The 18,142-nt window shown below is 36.5% G+C and overlaps 1 protein-coding gene across 1 annotated transcript in view; it reads left to right on the top strand.

Moving 5' to 3' along the window:
• METTL25 (methyltransferase like 25) overlaps positions 1 to 13,481 on the top strand; it is a 153,369-nt gene extending 139,888 nt beyond the window's left edge. Inside the window, exons 10-12 of the mRNA XM_036758454.1 lie at positions 11,256 to 11,330; positions 11,941 to 12,012; positions 13,278 to 13,481. Coding sequence (XP_036614349.1) covers positions 11,256 to 11,330; positions 11,941 to 12,012; positions 13,278 to 13,394 — 264 coding nt within the window. The 3' untranslated portion in view covers positions 13,395 to 13,481. The remainder of the gene's footprint in view (positions 1 to 11,255; positions 11,331 to 11,940; positions 12,013 to 13,277) is intronic.
• The last annotated feature ends 4,661 nt before the right edge of the window (positions 13,482 to 18,142 follow it).

Below are 18,142 nucleotides of genomic sequence, written 5' to 3'. Positions count from 1 at the left end.
GAAAACAAGAAGTAGAAGTAAATTAAATAGGAATTGATTTAACTTTGAAAAATTTTCTATTTTAATAATACAGAAATTGTTTTATTTTGTATATTTTATTTAAGAGCTGAAATTCCCCTTCCCTCTTAAAAACAAATTAATTAGTTACCTAGTTAATTAATAAGGTATATAAACTAAATTGTCGTCAGGAGAGGTCATTTCTTGCTCAGGTCTAGGTTGGAAGAAATCTCCCTTGAGGTCCCTGCCTGCTCTGAGACTTGTTGATTCTAAAGATCAGAAAAAATTCTTAAAGGAAATGAAAAAATGTTTTGTGTCAACAAGAAGTTAAGAAATGACAGAGCTATAGAGAATGGGCTTATGTTTTTAATTCTTGAAGTGTGTTTCCAAATACTCATTGAAAGTAGAGTAGGGGCTTATGTAAAATATATTTGGTACAGTCTCTACTTGGAAGTGATGTACTTTTATAATAAGTATCTAGCATTTAATTGTCACTGACCATATCTCATCTACCTCCAAAAGGTTTCCTATCCCTCTTTCTTTATAGAACAGTGTGTTTAATTTTCAGTTTAATTCAATAAATATTTATTAAGCACTTCACTATGTGCCAGGAACTGTATTAAGCATTAGGGTTACAAATGGGAAAAAGAAAGACAGTCCCTGCCCTCAAGTTGCTTACAATTATATAGGAAAGGCAGCACAGAAGGAAGCTGAAAAGTGGGAAGGGGCAGGGAATCTTTTGTTTGATAATTTCCCATATATTTATTTCCTCTGTAATCCTTTGTATTTCATTTTAGGCATTTAAAAGCAAAAAGGAGAGAAAGCTAGGTAAATGGAATGCTAGAGTAGAACTTAGCTTCATTTCATATCCATTTTATATATCCCAATCCTTGTCATTACAGTCTAGAAGGGAACATTTTAACCACAGCCAACTGAAAATAGATTCTACAATCTAGTCTTATGCATAAACAAAATCACATCAGTGTTCACATGAGTTTCTAATCATTGAAGATGACAACATGCCTTGAGAAACCTTTTGATTAAGTTGGTGTTATAGCTTCCTAATATTTACAAACTATTACATTTATACAAATGAATCTGTGTTGAACAAATATGTATCAGTGTGTTTCTGATCCTGCAGTGAACATCTGTTAACATTCAGAATTATATAAACATGGGAAGTGTCTAGAAAATCTTCTAATGCGCTTCTAGACAGGTTCTTTGCCCTGAAAAATTACTTGAAGGCATGTCAAGTAAAACAGAACACTCTCAGACAAATCATTATGATTCTGAGTAGGCCAGCTCTGCATGTGCTAGATTTACATATGACTGATGTCCAACCTCAAAGAGGAATCCAAGGTGACAAGTCCCAAAGTCATTTATGAAAGACAGCCTTGGGCCTTCTTCTCACTTAGATAGAGTATTTGTCATTCCAGTGGTTCCATTTGGAGACAGAGGAATTGCCAACATTTTCATCATAAATCCCATTTTTTTTAAACAGGCATCTAAAATATTGCTGGTTTAAGTGACCTCCCTAATAATTCATGAACAGAAAATTCTGAAAAAAATATGTCTTAAGAATGTATTTTTAGGAACATAAGGAAATTGATATTCAAAATGGTCACTATTTAACGAATTCCTTCATTTTTGTATCTTTTGACTGAATTATCTGCTTCAGATACCATTATAGACTGTTAAAAAAGGAAGTATTTTAGACCCCAGAGAACAAGTTAAATCTAACTGTACATATTTCAGGATACTAACTACACCATAGCAATGTCACCAAATAAACCTTGTGTATGAAATGACCTTCTCAGAATAAAACTACTGTAGTCCTTTTTAGTGGTATTCTGATAAAGGTGTTACTTCTTAGGATAAAATTTTAAGACTTGCTAATACTTAACTCTAATCACAAAGTCCTCATAGTTCCCATCTCACTCATATTATCAATGGTATTTAGACATATAACTAAACTAATTACTCCTTTTTCTTCTGTGGATCACTTTGGTGCCTGGGGAAAAAAGTCAGAGGATTTCCTTTCAGTTTATACTTTTCTTGTTCCTGAACCATTGTGCTTTACTTTTCAAAGTATTTATTAAATTTCAGGATCTCATTCTTTCTTATTCTGTTTCTCTTCCCTTCATGTTTCTTCTCCCTCCCTCCCTCTCTCTCTCTCTCCCTCTCTCTCTCCCTGTCTCTCTCTCCCTCTCTCCCTCCCTCTCTCCCTCTGTCTCCCTGTCTCTCTCTACTCCCTCCCCTATCTGCCCTCTCCCTTTCCCTCTCCCTTTTCCTTTCTCCCTCTCTACCTCCCTCCCTCCTCTACTCTCTCTTTCTGTCCCCCACATCTTTCTCTGTCTCTTTCTCTCTTTGTGTGTCTTTATCCTTTCCTCCCTTTCTCCCTGCCTCCCTAGCAAGTCTTTAAATTTACCTTTTCTTTTTTTGGAGGGAGGTCAGTAAAGGTTAAAATATTTGTCATTGAGTAGTATAAGAAGAAGGGAATCAAGTAAACAATTAACATAGGATCTCAGAGTTGGAAGGGACCTGAGAGGCTGTCTAGTCCAACTTGTACCGCTTCTCTGATAAACAATAATTTTATGCTCTTATTTTCATTAAAAATCATCACTATTCTTTTCTGAGCACTCCTTGGTTGCAGAGTTCCTAATTATCTTCTGTTACTTCCTGTGCAAGTTATCTCTAGGCACCTACAGGTACTTTCAGACAGAATTGTTGAGATGGCTTTCCCAAGGCTCTGAGTTAAAATACAAATTGTTTCCTCTCCCTGTTATCATTAATTTCATAGCCAATGAGAATTCTCTGTCTCAGAAAGTTCATACCTTGTCAGACCACATGTTTGTTATAAACTACATAGGTGGTCTGAGAGATAGAAATAAGGCATCAAGATCTCAAATAACTGCCTTCAATTTCTGTGGTATAACCAGACAAAGGTTGATTGAGGTGTACATATGCATATGAAATTTATTTATACACATACTGTGTATACATGTATATGTGTATATATGCATATGTATGAGTATGTGTACATATATACATATATATAAATAACAGATATATAAACTTTATATATGTATAAAAGTATGTATATGTGTATGTGTGTATACACACATACACATATTTATACCAAATCGGATACTAGATTCTATTCCTGATTGTGTTAACCTATAATCTTTCTCTGAATTTCTCTGATTTTTTTTCTCTTCCACAATCTTCATTTTGTTCTTTATTGCACTGTTCTTCAGTCTTATCACACTACTAGATGGTGCAGTGAAGTCAGGAAGACTTGAATTCAAATCCTGCCTCAGATTCTTAACTAGCTGTGTGACCCTGAGCAAATTACTTAACCTCTGTTTGCCAGAATTTTCTTATCTATAAAATAGAGATAATAATCATGCCTCCCTCCCAAATAATATTTATATAGCCCTTTACATGCCGTAAAGTACTATATAAATGCTAGCTAATATTTTTATTAGTTATTTTTATAATTTCTCCTGCCCATGTACTCTGTGATCCAGGGACAGTGGCCTTCTTGCTTTATTTGCCTCATGCATGATACTCTGTGTTCTAACTCCATGCCTTTCCATTGGCTGTCTCCACACCTGGAATATTTTCCCTCCTGACCTCTCTACCCTCTGGCTGCCCTGGCTTTCTTTGAGATGCCTCTTACATCTCACCTTCTGCAGGATGTCTTTAACGCTCCTGTCAGCTGCTCCAGCTGTCTCTCTAAGTTTACCTCCCATTTCTCTTGTTTAGATCTTATTTGCATATAGTGAGTTCCTTTAAGACAGGATCCTGTTTCTGCCTTTGTTTGTAAAATCAGCACTTAACACAGTGCCTGATACTTGGATGACAATCAATAGGTGTTTTTTTTGGCTGACCTGAACATCTCTTCTAAGTTAGAATATAAATTCTTCACAAGTAGAGCTACAGCTGTACTAGAAGAATCATTAGATTTAAGAGTCAGGTTGGGTTCCAGTCTCAGCTCTGGCCTTTACCTTAGACCTTGCCTGACGATGTAAGAGTCACTTAACCTCTCTGTAAGACTTAGTTTCTAAACTATAGAATAGAGTGATACAACCAGCACAACTTACTTGCTGGGCTTATGTAGAAAGTGATTAAAGACCCAAGGTAATTTGAGGTATAATTATTGTCATTTTTACTCTAAACTCCATCATATCCATGAATATGTCTTCCTTCAGCCCAGATCCGTTCACACCTTCTGATTCTCTACAATTTTGCTCCACATTGTCACAAGGATCTTCTCCAGAAGGTCAACTTTGTCTTTTAGGGATCTTTTTTAAATTTCATGATGAGCATGTGGTGTGGTAGGTAGAGAAATGACTGAAGTTGGGAAGATCTGGGCTCAGGTCTTTCCTCTAATATATACTGGCTATATAAACCTGGTCAATTCATTTAATCCAGGGGTGAGAAACCTGTGGCCTTGAGGCCAGGTGTGGCCTTCTAGGTCCTTGGGTGTGGCCTTTTGACTAAATCCAAGTTTTACAGAATAAATCCTTTTATTAAGGGGATTTGTTCTGTGAAGCTTAGATTCTGTCAAAGGGCTGACTTGAGGATCTAGAGGGCCACATGTGGCCTTGAGGCCACAGGTTCCCCACCCCCGAATAATCTCTCATGGCTCTAGGCTTTTCTCTAAGGTTATAAACTGCAGAATTAGTGCCGCTTTTTTTTTGATAGAATGAACTTCCTTCATCACCTTTCCACAAGTCCAGTCCCTGTCTCTTAATATTTTCTAAGTCCCTATGAAGTATCCAGGATATCTTTTTAAATCTTTATCTTTGATAAGCCAAAATTAATTGAACAACAAAGTAATGCTCACAATAATGATAACATTACCTAATATTTTATAGCATTATGTTATGCTATGCTTTTTTCAAGGTCCTTTCCTATACAACATATTACATGATATAGTAGAACTCTGAGGTAGGTAGGACAGGTTTTATTCCCATTTTATAGATAAAGACCATAAGAAAGGGAGGAAATGAATTGCCCCAAATCATAAATCCAGCAAATGACTAACTAGGTCTCCTGTCTCTTGCCCCTGTGTTCTTTCCTTAAACAGAGATTATTTGGGCACCATATAGACCCTAGGGGTCTATAGATAGAATTCAGAAGGGCTATGCACTTGGATGGGGAAAAGCTTTATATCTTTATTTTCCCTAAAATCTAACTGAAATTTAGCATTTCCTTTGATTTTGTGAAAACATTTTTCTGAGAAAAGACCCATAGGCTTCATCAGATGGTGCCAAATGGGTCCATGATACACACAAGAATCTTAAAAACCCTTGCTCTAAACCACCAAACAAATAAAAATGTCTATGAATACTATTCATCAGTCTGTAAACACGTAATTTTTATGTTTTTCTATTTCTTTGAGATTTCCTCAGCCCTTTACTATGGATTCATAAAAAGTAAGCAAAAGCTTAAGAGAGGAAGAATTCATAGACTTACAGGAGAATTTATCAGAAAATTAAGTTAGAATGATAATAGTACAAGGAAATATGCTGATATAGAGGAGGAAAGAGTAGATTATCACAGTAATGACTTGAGGTAAGGGTTATTATACATTCAGTTACTCTGTACATATAGTGCTTTTGCTCAGTCTCTCTCTTTGACAGTTCACTAAATAGCAACCTTGAGTCAAAAGCAGCATGGCTCCATTATACTATTGTGCTAAGCTTTTGGAACTGTTATGGAGTTGTAGAATTAGAAATAACCCAAGAGGTCATCCTGGCCAGCCTTCTGCCTAGTGAAGGAATCACTTTGCTACTTTTGTTGAAACTAATGCCAAATTTCCCATAGCTCTTTGCCCACACCTTTCCCTCTCATTTGTAGTTATTTTACTCCCTTTTATCACATTTATTTGTGTGCTTCTTTCTCCTCCAGTCAGATTATAATCTTTTTAGAGCAAGATCTATCTTTAATTTTTACTCTAACAAGCTGGTGGCCTCATTGTACACCAACAGCTAACTAAGGAATGGTATCAGTAAAAAGTCTTAAAATATAATTCATTAATTGTTTATTATTTACTGCTTGCCTTTCCACTCATTCTTTTTTTTTCCAGGGGGGGAAGGCAGGGCAATTGGGGTTAAGTGACTTGCCCGAGGTCACACAGATAGTAAGTGTGTCAAGTGTCTGAGGCTGCATTTGAACTCAGGTCTTCCTGACTCCAGGGCTAGTGCTCTACTCACTGTGCCACCTAGCTGCCCCCTCCCACTCATTCTTTAAAGAAAATATACATGATATGTAGGAGTGAGGCTTCTTTGTAATCTACAAATCTTTGACTTCTCTCATTCCTTATTCCTGATCTGTATTTTCCATTATGTCTCTGATCCTCTTCACTAATTCCCAGTTTTTCACTGAAGTTAGTAAATACCAAAACCTAAGTAGATTGAATGTAGAGGGTCTTATCAAAGTCTATAGATTTTCTCTGTCTCTTTGTTCTCTACAACAGGTATTGGTGAATGAGCTACAGTTATTGTCATAGTGACTTTTTTTGCACTTAGGAGCCCTTCTACAGTGGATGCCCAGAGGTCCCGTAAAATGTTTCTTGTTGCCTTTAGGCACATGATTAAGTCAGCTCTGCCAAGTCCTTTATCTGCCTCTCCAAAGAGAACCTCCTTCTACTGAGCTGCAACTTCCTTCTTTCTTCTTCAGAATGTCAGCAAAAATGTCAGGATTACTATGCTTGGTTCTTCCATGGGATGATCTCTTATTGCTTGGACAAAGATTGCATATTTAGACTACTAACATCGAAGACAATGTTTATGGGATGGGAAAAGACTGGTTTTAGAAGCTTAAGGGACTCCCCATGAGAAAATCTCTACGAATGCAGGTCATGATATTCTCAGAAATTTAGTCTTAGCTGGTTGACTGAAGCACTCAAAGGTAACCTGCCATGCAGCCAGTATGTCAGAGGCAGAATTTGAACCCAGGTCCTCCTGACTCCAATACCAGCCTTTTATCCACTACACTGTGGTGCCGTAATGTTTATGAAACATAAAAAAGTATGATTCTTAGCACCCTTTACCTTTTTCCACCACTGTGTCCCCATTATAATAAAAATGGAAAGAGGCAGCATAGGATTGAGGGCCGTTTTGTATTTTTCTGTTTCATCTGTTGCTATAGCCAACAAATTCATTCTTAATTATCTAGCCTTCTAAAAATATATGGTTCTGTATCCCCAAAGTCCAGAAAATTGATACTAAACTTAGAGTTAAATTAAGCAATCAAAAGTCGTGCCTCAAATATGATTTTTGGAAATACACTACTTTTTAATGGCAAATACGTAAAAAGTTAAATTGTTTTTCCTTTAAAGAATAAAAAAAAATCATTAAGCATGCAGCTACTCCAAATAGAATATACACTTTGCATATCAAAATCATCATCTCTTTCTCTCAGCTAACTACATTGTTTACGGATGTCTCTATAGTAACCAATAGTCTTAGGAAATAGTATAATATTAAGATAATGTCATTGAAAGAATAAGGAGAAATAAAAGAGGAAAACAGGTTATGATTTTTTTTCTCATTCAGGAAAGGAAAAACAAAAGCTCCTTATGCCAACTTATTTTAATCAATATAGTACTTTCAACAATAAAAGGAGGAAAACACGTTTAATTCCATAAAAACAACATTACTTCAAGCTATTACTACTTGAATAATCTACTTTTGTTAATTCCTCTACTCACAGAATGTGAGGATTGTTCCAAAAGTTTCCATTTTTCTCAAGCCTCTAACCATACCCCAACCTTCCACACTTAGTAGCTCCTTCTTAACTAATAAAAATTCAGGTCACTTCATGGCCGGCAGTTTCCTCCACTCTCTTTCATTCTTCAGAACTCATTACCATCACTTACTTTCCCCTTGCTTTCTGTTTCAGGAGATGTCTCTGCCTCCTGTAAGATCCATCCTTCTAGCTATATCTTTCATCTCATCCCCTCACACCTCCTCCACATCCTTCTTCCATAATCATCCCCTCCCTCTCTCATATATCTTTAGTCTCACTTTCTCTACTTGTCCTTCCCCAGTGCCTACACATGTTCTCAGGGCCCTTCAGTCCTAATTTTCTAAAAACCTTTCTTTGACCCTGTTCTCATCTATCAACCAATAAACCTCACCTGCACTACCAAATTATTTTTAAAATATTTTCTCTGAATAATGCCTCTTAATTCTTCACCATCTATGCTGTTCTTGATTCTTTGTAATCTAGTTTTTCCATTGCTGTACTCAAAGTGCTTTCTGAAAAGTCACAGCTGACTTTATGACTGGCAAAACCTATGGTCCTTTCAGTCTTCATCTTAAACCTCTCCACAGCATTTCAGGCTAGTGGCCACCCTTTCCTATATACTATCTAATCTCTTTTACCTTCCGGAGACCCTACACTCTTCTGGTTCTCTTATTTCTCTTTGCTCATTCCTGATGGGTAGGCATTATCCAGATTTCTGTCATTGACACTCTTCTTTCTAAACCCTCTCCACTGACAGTTCTCATTCACATATCCATTATTTCAAGTATTTCCTCTGTACAGAGAAATCAATCAACTTCTCTCTCTCTCTCTCTCTCTCTCTCTCTCTCTCTCTCTCTCTCTCTCTCTCTCTCTCTCTCTCTCTCTCTTTCTCTCTCTCTCTCTTTCTATCTTTCGTCTCCTCTCCCTGTCTCTTGCCCCTCTCTTTTAAACTCCTAGGGCCTTAGTTTCCCCATGTATAAAAACAGTCAGATTGGTTGCTCTCATGTCTCAAACAGCTTCAGTTCTATGATCTTATGGTCACATGAATGAGATCACTTGAATAGCTGAGTGGAGGATGGACTAGTGGAGAGATGAGGCAGGGAGGCTACTCAGGATATTACAGTAGTCCAAGTGTCAGGAGATAAGGGCCTGCATCAGGGTGGCAGTGTTAGAGGTTTTAAGAGCTTTTATACAGGAGAGGTTGAAAGGTGGATTCAGCAGGATATGACAACAGATTGGATAAAGAAAATGAGAGAATAGAAAGTAGAGGATAATACCTAGGTTTCCATCTTGGGTGAATGGAGGAATAATAGTGCCCTCAGGAGTAAGAAGGAAGTTAGGAAGAGGGAAGGATTTGGACATGCTGAGTTTAAGATGTCTACAAGACATTGAATTTTAGATGTCCAGTAGACCATTCCATATATATAAGAGTGGAAGCCCATAGAGAGGTTAGGGCTGGATAAATTCACATGAGTATCATCTGCATAGACATTCTAATCGAATACTCAAGTGCTGATGTGATCCTAAGCTTAGTAGTATAGGGGGAGAAGTGAGGAGGGCCCAAGACAGAATCTCTTAGGGTACCCATAGTTAACAAGCATAATCTAGATGAAGATCCAGCAAAGGAAACTGAGGAACAATCTGACAGGAGGAGAACCTGGAAAGAGCAGTGTCATTAAAATCTAGAAAGAAGAAAAAGTCAAGGAGAAGAGGGTGATGAATAGTGTCAAAGACTGCAAAGAAGTCAGTTAGAATAAGGATCAAGAAAAGGCCATTAGATTTGTCAATTAAGAAAGTAGCTCTATTTGAATGAGATTTGAAGCCAGACTGCAGAAAATTAGAAGAATGAGAGGAAAGGCTACAGAGGCAACAGCTGCAAAAAAACCTTCTCAAGGAGGAGAGAGATATATGAGAACTCACTTGGAAGAACAGATGAAATGAGTGTTTTTGCAATTAAAGAGACATCGACATGTTTGTACCAGCAGGGAATTAACAAGCAGACAGGAAAATATTCAAGAGTAGTGTGATTTAGGGCGATATGTGGACAACTCTGCCGAAGACAGTATGGAAAGAGATCCCTTATGCACCTAGAGGGATTCATATTAGGAAGGAGAAGGGTCACCTCTCATGTGAGGCAGAGGCAGAGAGACTGGTAGAAAGCAAGTGAGTGATATGAGTCTGAAGAGAAAAGATGAAGCTCTTGGTGAATGGCTTCAATTCTTCCGGTGAAATATGAGACAAGGTGCTCAACTGAGAGGATTGGGGAAGGTAGCCGTAGAGGTTTGAAGAGCGATAGAAATGTTTGGAAAAGCTTTTAGGGAAGCAGGATAGTGATTCAATTGGGATCCAGTAGGATCCAGTAGTGATCCAGTAGGATCCAGCAGTGATCCAGTAGGAGTGAAGGCAGCAGCTGGAGTAGTCCAAGGGTGCTGCTTACTGGGCCAAGAGAGACAGTAAGGTAAGAAGGGTAAGGAACCCTAGAGAAGAGGATAGCCTAGAATGGGGCTGGTTCACCAAGGAATCAAGATGAGGAAGCAATGAGAGTGTAGCTAGTACAGGGATTAAAGCCTGGGAGAGTGCTAAGGACTGAAGTGATTGTAGCTCATGACGAAGACGACCCAGAATAGGAACTGAATCATTGCTGATTAAAATTAAATAGTATTTTAAGATGGACATAAAAGGATTCATTGGGAGAAGGAATGTGCACAATAATAAAATAATGTACTTCCAAACGAAGTCTGCGTGTCTTTTTGGTTTAAATAGAAATGTCAGTCATGTTTGGGTTGGACAAGGTGCCTTCTAAGGGCCCTTCCAACTCTGATTTTGAAATCAAAGTAAGGAATAATGGGTACTATTATCCTGAATGTTTTGTGTCATTGCAGATGATTAAAAAGATTTGTTAAGCCGAATTGCTTAATGCCTCTTGGCAGAGAGGACTGTAGTGGACCATATGTACAGAGTGCAGCGTGACCACTGTGCTGATTTCTTTTCTTAATGGTACTTTTTTGTTACAAGGTGGAGTTCTTTTTAAGGGTAGAGTTGAGTCACTGGAAAGTGAAGTGACAACAATTTTGAAAAAAAAATTTTTGGATCATAAGCCAATTAATCAACAAATTTTTTTGAACACCTACTATGTCAAGTGAACATTTATTAAGTACCTATTCTGTGGAAGGTACTATGTTATTTGTCAGACAGTTTGTTAAGTATTTGAGAATTCAAAGAAAAGGTGAAAAAAGTCCTTACTCTCAAGGAGCTTACATTCTAATAGGAAAGTAAACATGTACATATGTAGGTATATACAAAATATATACAAAGGAAATGCAAGGTACCTTTAGAGGGGAAGGCACTGTTGTTTTTTAGATTTGAAGAATCGTCAGTCTTAAATTTTTTTTAATTGCATTTCTTTTATGCCTAGTTTGTTTTAGGAATTACTCCAGCTACTTAACATTGCAACTGTTTTTCATATCTATGAACTTTTTTTATCTTTTATCTTGTAGCTTACAGAAAAAATGATAATGGAATACTATGAGAAGTACAAGCCTAGAATGAATGAACTGGAAGCATTTAATATGGTAAATCACAGAATTCACAGTAAGGGGTGTGTGTGTGTGTGTGTGTGTGTGTGTGTGTGTGTGTGTGTGTGTGTGTCTATCACAGACTAGAATAGGATCCTGTGAAATTTTGTAATGGCACAAACTAACTTATTTTGTGATAACCTGATTCTAAAAGAACACTGCGTTGGATCATGTCCTATTTCAAAACTATATTACGTGTCAGTAAAATAAGAAGAGAACACATGGAAGCTTCCTTAGAAGGAATTTTATAAATGTGCAGAAATATTAGAGTTCTTTGAACCCGTATTTGTCTTCATGCAGTTATTTCACAAGCATTCCTTTTAATGAATTTCATTCTTAGTGCCCTGTAAATGCTTCCTGTCATATATTGCATGATGATGATACTTCAAAGCAATTTACATAGTATACATTTTCCCTATTTATTACTTCAGGAAACTTTTGATCCCTAGTTTATCCTTTTGCATGATGGGCATTTACCATATCTAGAGGGATAGCTAGATCTCTGATTTTTTTGTCAGTATTTTCTTCAACAGGACAAGTACAAAGGAAAAGTTTTTCATTCTACTGTTTGATCAACAATTATAATCATATCCAATCTTTCTTTTAGTTGAAAGTTGTTTTGGCTCCTTGTATAGAGACTTTGATACTTATGGATCGACTTTGCTATCTTAAAGAACAGGTATTTTTGCACTTTTTAAAATATCTGAAAAATATCTTAATTGAATCAATTATGTGCTTAATTGCTAAAGGGGTGCCTTTCTTCTAAAACTAGCAGTACAATTATTCTCATCATATTTACAAAGTTTAAGTATTCATTCCATCTCTTTTTCAACATATGTACAACAGATGTTGTTTGTAGCAAAGCTGCAATAGTGAAGTTTATGTTCTTGTAATTGTATGGTAATTACTAGTCACTAGACAGTAAACACACAAAGCACTGTATACTGAGACATTGTGTGGCTAAAATTAGTAAGGGCTAGACAGAAGATACCCTTTATAAACTCCATTTCACACGGATTAGCACATTTATTTGAATTTCCCTACTTGTACACTTTGCTGGGTATTAGTACCCTTCTGAGTAGTGTTGATGGCAATTCCTTTTTTAGTAAATCATAATTGTATGGTTCTTGTTTGAATGGGGGGGAAATGGCCCTTTTGGTTAGCTTTGAGGGAAGTGGTTTTTGCAGCTTCTGCTCTGGGCTATGGTCAAAATAAAGTTTTGTGACCTGTTTAAATTAAACACATTCATGGGAACAGCCCTGTTTTTCCACTATAAACCCTTCATTTTAACAGTTACACTTTATCATAAGGAGAGCTTTGCTTTCTTCTCTTCAACAGCCTACTTGGAACAAATGGGTTGTAATAAATGTTTGCTTTTGTTCTAACTGGTATTTTTATGGAAAAGGCAATTTTAAAATATTTAAATAATGATGTATTTTTCTCAGCTGCCAGCCAACTGTAAATCAAAGAGTATCTTTGATTCTCAAGATGGAGGGTGGGGGAAGGGAAGATCACGCCTCCTCTATTGAACACTCATTTTCCTTTTCACAACTCTTTTCATCGACTTAGGTCTTATAGTTGGGCAAAACGCTGTGGGCTAAAGACTACCAGACTGACAGTTAATTGTTAGAAGTCATGAGAAATGCTCATTTTTTTTTTGCGGCTTATGGAAGAGATTTCTATCCGCTTGTGTTAGCAATGTAAAATATCTCCAGTTAATAAATAAGAAATAATTAATTACTTTAAACCACAAATAATCTTTTTTATTGCAGTCGCCTTGTATACTTTATGATGCAACTCTGTATTAGTCAAGGAAGACTTTTTCTCTTTTTTTATGAAATTTTCTGTGTCTTGTTTTCACATTACAAAAATACATGCCTACTCCATTATTTCCTTTTTTAGTCAACACATTGTTATGTATCTAAAGCTCATATCAATTTACAGGACAACATTGCCTGGTCTGCACTCGTGAAGTTATTTGATCCTGTGAAATCCCCCAGATGCTATGCCGTTACTGCTCTGAAGAAACAACCATGCTTTCAAGTTGAAGCGGGTTGTTAGATGGAACCAGGCTGGAGACTCGATGCAATGATTGCTTTTCTAACCATCTCTTTGTAGTTTGGTATTAATAATAACAGCTGCCAGTGATGATTTCTGTATGGATTTTTAATGAATAATAAATAAATCATGAAAAAATAAGATTCTAGTTTTTTCTTGTCAATCCTTTAAAATTCCCCCCTACCCAGAATCTGATAAAGGGTTAATTGACTTTACTGACCTAGAAGCTGTACAGTAATCTGATAATATAATGTTATCCCTATTTTCAATATTTGTTCTATGTCAGAATTTTGGCTTTTTCAATGACTTAAAAACAACAAAATGACATTAATAGAGTGATTCAGACTTCCAGCATTTTCTCCCACACTTTTGTAGGATTTTGAAAATTTTCAGTAGGCTAAATCTACATTAAAAATATATCTATACTTAGGCACTAGACTAGATATGGAAGATAGATAAAGATAGATTTTCAGATTATAAATTTTCATTTTTTTAATTTCAGCTATATTAAGTAATTAGTCAGTAAGCATTTATTAAGTGCTTCCTGTGGGTGAGGCATTGTGCTTAAACACTGGAGATACAAAGAAAGGCAAAAACAGAGTCTTTTTTTCTAAAGGAGCTCACATTCTGATGGAGGTAATTGTCCGTATTTGTTAAAAATCAGTCTGTCCCTCAGAGGTTTCTTGTGTACATATCTGATTTGGAATAGTGTAATATCTATCTTCAGCATTATTGGGTCTCTCCTAATTATAGTGGATCAAGTGGATAGAAGAGTGACTCATCATTTAGCAAAGACCAAAAGAAAGGAAATGGTGGTTGTTTGCAAAGGTTATGGCAAGACAGGCACACTGTGTGCTGTTGGTAGGCCTATAAATTGGTCCTGCCATTTGGGAAAACAATTTGGAACCATGCTATAAAAATCACAAAATTCTACATGTCCTTTGACCCTGCTACACTGCTACTGGGCAGATATCCCATAGAGGTCAAAGACAGAAGAGAGGCATGTGCAGAAATATTTATAGCAGCACTTTTTGTGATACAAAGTTAATACCCATCATTTGGGGAATGGCTGAACAAATTGTAGTATTTAAAAGTGGAATGGAATATTAATATCCATAAGGAATGACAAACATGAAGAATTCAGAAAACAAAAAATTTGGAAAGTCTTGTATGAAGTGATACAAAGTGAAGTAAGCAGAACCAAGAAAATAAAAGGACATGTTGTATAAAAAAAAATAAGAAACAGCACTGACAGACTTCACTACTCTCTTCAATGCAACAGTCATTCTTGGATTCCAAGGACTAGTGTTGAAACATGCTTCCTTTCTCTCTCAGGAGTGAAGTGGTGGACTATGGATGCAGAATAAGGCATGCATTCTCAAATATAGTCAATGTGTTGGTTTGTTTTGCTTAAATTATGTTGCAAGGGGGAGATGTCATTTCAAAGTGACAGCAATGGAAAAACAGCAATAAAATGGTTCTTTAAGCAAAGGTTGTATTTCAGGAGCATGATACTATCTTTATTGATTGTGTTAGCATAAGTAAAAACTTACTGTAATTAGCAGAAAAATGCTCAGGTTTCCATTGCTTACCTAAGACATCGGCTTGGTAATAACATCCCCACTGATGCTCTTCTGAAAAGACCTACTTAAGGCAATACTAAAAAGCCATTATTCTTAAATTTAAGTGAGACAGTGCCTGCTCTCGAGGAGCTTAAAATCACATAGAAAAGTCACACTTTGGAAGACCAGGCACATTTGTGCATTTGCAGTTGAATAAAATAATTTTAAAAATCAAATGAGACAGGGCAACTAGGTGGTGCAGTAGATAGAGCACCGTCCCTGGAGTCAGGAGGACATGAGTTCAAATCCAGACTCAGACACTTATTAACTGTGTGGCCCTGGCCAAGTCACTTAACGTTAATTGCCTCCAAAAAAAAAAAAAAGAGGGACAGCATATATAAAGTACTTTACAAACCTTTAAGTACCATACATATGTTGTTGTTATTATATCAAACCTGGCTTGAATTCTTCTAGGCTGCTCAATATTGAGAGAAATCAATTAATGTGGCATGCAGGATTAACCAGTGAATTCATTTGTGTAAACAGCCAGCCCAGGGCAAAACTAATTTGCCACATTCTAAAGATAACATTTATGTCTATTTTAAGTGTGTTTTTTAAAATCATTAATTTTTATTTTAAATTTATGGAACAAAACAAGCATTTCAGTGTATTTTAAAAATTAACCATCCGTTCCATAAACATTCATTTGAATGCCTTGTGTGCTAGGTAGTGGGGGAGATACAAAGACTAAGATCATGTTTTTATCGATTAACTTCACATCTTATTCAAGTTAGGGCAATTCCTTCAATTTACATGTTTTTCACCAAGGAAGGCCTTCTTCTCTTTTCCTGTAGAATGTCTCGGAAATGATATAAGGCCTTTCTTTTACACCCTAGGAAACCTCCATCTAGGCAAACCTTTCAGCTCCTTCCCTGGCTAAAGCCCTATGTTCATATAATATTCACCAGTAAGTGAAAATAAAGTATATTAGATTCTTACTTCAAATACCTGCACATCATATCCTAGCATTAACATAACCTGTAGCTCTTTCATCAAGTTGCAACTATCACCTCTCTCTCTCTCTCTCTCTTGTTTTTCACTCACTTTAGTTGTGTCTGACTCGTTGTGACCCCATTTGGGGTTTTCTTGGCAAAGATACTAGAGTGGTTTGCCATTTTCTTCTCCAGCCCATTTTGTAGATGAAGAACAGAGGCAGACAGAGTAAAGTGACTTGCCCAGGGTCACACAGCTAGGATGTGTCTGAGGCCAGATTTGAACTCAGGAAGATGAGTCTTCCTGACTTCAGGACCTCTCTCTCTACTGATCTCTAAAGGGATATTGAATATTATGACATTGAAGAAGTGTATCAGAATAAAATAATTGTTAGGTTGCCTGAGGAAGGTTTCCCCCTTCATGTTTAAGTCCAACAGTCTGACCAGAGTTTAAAAAAAAAAAGACCATGGATGTATAACTTCTATCATTGAGCAAAGTTTTTACTTAATCCAAAATTATGAGACTGAGTGAAAATTAAGTGTTGCTCTATGTTGTCTCCCCCATTAAAATGTGAGTCTCTTGAGAACAAGGACCACCTTGCTTTTCTATTTATATCTCTAGTGTTTAGTTCAGCATTTTGCATATATTAAGTACTTAATGCTTCATTCATGATCATAGATAATTCTTTATCACACTGGCTATGTAGTAAACTAGTTAAAAATCCCAACTTACTGCATATTTTTCTAAGCAACAAAAAACAATAGTTTGCATGACAAAAATTAGAAATAAATTTATAATAGATAATCCCTGACTAATGAACTTATAAATGATTTTTGGAAATGAGTTACTACACCAGCCTGCTTCTCAGTGACTTTCACCATTGCATCTGAGGGCTAGAGCACCCTACACAAATTCCTCAGACCTGTAGCTCCTCCTCTTCCCCTCCCCTTTGCCCTTGGAGAGTTCCGTTGGCATCATGAGCAAAGCTTTTCAGTCTACAGAGCCTCTACCCAGTACACATCCATTCTTTATTCTCCTAGTCCTCCTCTCCTAGGTACAAAGTTCATGAGGTTCAAGAACACTAAACACCAAACCAGTTCCACAGTTCAGCTGAATTAGATTTTTTTTCATTGGCATGGGAACTTTTATAACTTTGTTTCTATGGGAAGCGATGTTCAGAGCTCCAAATTGGCTTGCAAATAAATTTTTGGAACAAAATCTAAAAGTTGTATGAGTTGTAGACTGCCTCTGTTTACAAGTGAATTAAAATACTGAATACACATTCAAATTTGGCATTGTTTTGAGGAACAAAACATTTTATTCTGGCTTAAAGTTTAGTGTTAATTTGTACTACTAAGTAATACTATCGTTTCTAATTTGGTGGTTTATTTAATTCAACAAAACACTTAACTACATATTTACTATCTTCAATGTACAATGTTAGACCCTGGCCTTACAAAGAATTGATACAATATTTTGTAAACTACCACCTGTGAGGCATTGTGCTAGATAGTCCCTAGGAATCCAAAGATGGCTCTGATAGAGGCCTCAATAAGCTTATAGTGTCCTTCAGGGGTCCTTGACCTTTTTTTGTGTCGTGAACCTCTTTGGCAATGTGATAAAAACCCATAGACCCTTTATCGGAATAATGTCTTTAAATGCAATGTATACCAACCAATCCACTAGCTTTTATTAAGCCTTTACTATATGCCACACAACTAATGGTGAAATAAGGGAGAGTGAAATAAATGCAGAGAAAAAAAAATAAAGGCTATGTGTTACGAGAAATTTTAGGAAAAAATCATTTTCCTACTGGTTGGTAGGAGTTGACAAAGCTACAAATAGGAAGTCACATCTGAGCTGGTCCTTCTAAGAAAGAAATTGACATTAACATACGGAGAAGATTCCAGATGCGAGCAACCTTATAAGCATGGACACAGAAACAGAGAGGTCAGTGTGGAACAGTATGGAAGGTAATCTATTTTACCTGCATTGTAAATACTAAAAATAATAGCCAACATTTATGTAGAACTTATGTGTCAGGCACTGTGCTAAGCACTTTATAATTATAATCTCATTTGCTCTTTACAAAACCCTGGGAGGTAGGCGCTCTCATCCCTATTTTGCAGATAAGTCGACTGAGACAAATTGAGGTGAAGTGGCTTAATCAGGGTCACCTAGTTTATAAGTGTCTGA

The sequence above is a fragment of the Trichosurus vulpecula genome, chromosome 5, assembly GCF_011100635.1.
Source record: "Trichosurus vulpecula isolate mTriVul1 chromosome 5, mTriVul1.pri, whole genome shotgun sequence".
NCBI lineage: Eukaryota > Metazoa > Chordata > Mammalia > Diprotodontia > Phalangeridae > Trichosurus > Trichosurus vulpecula.
Note: the sequence above shows the minus strand (reverse complement) of the source record. Positions and strands in the feature narration are given on the sequence as shown.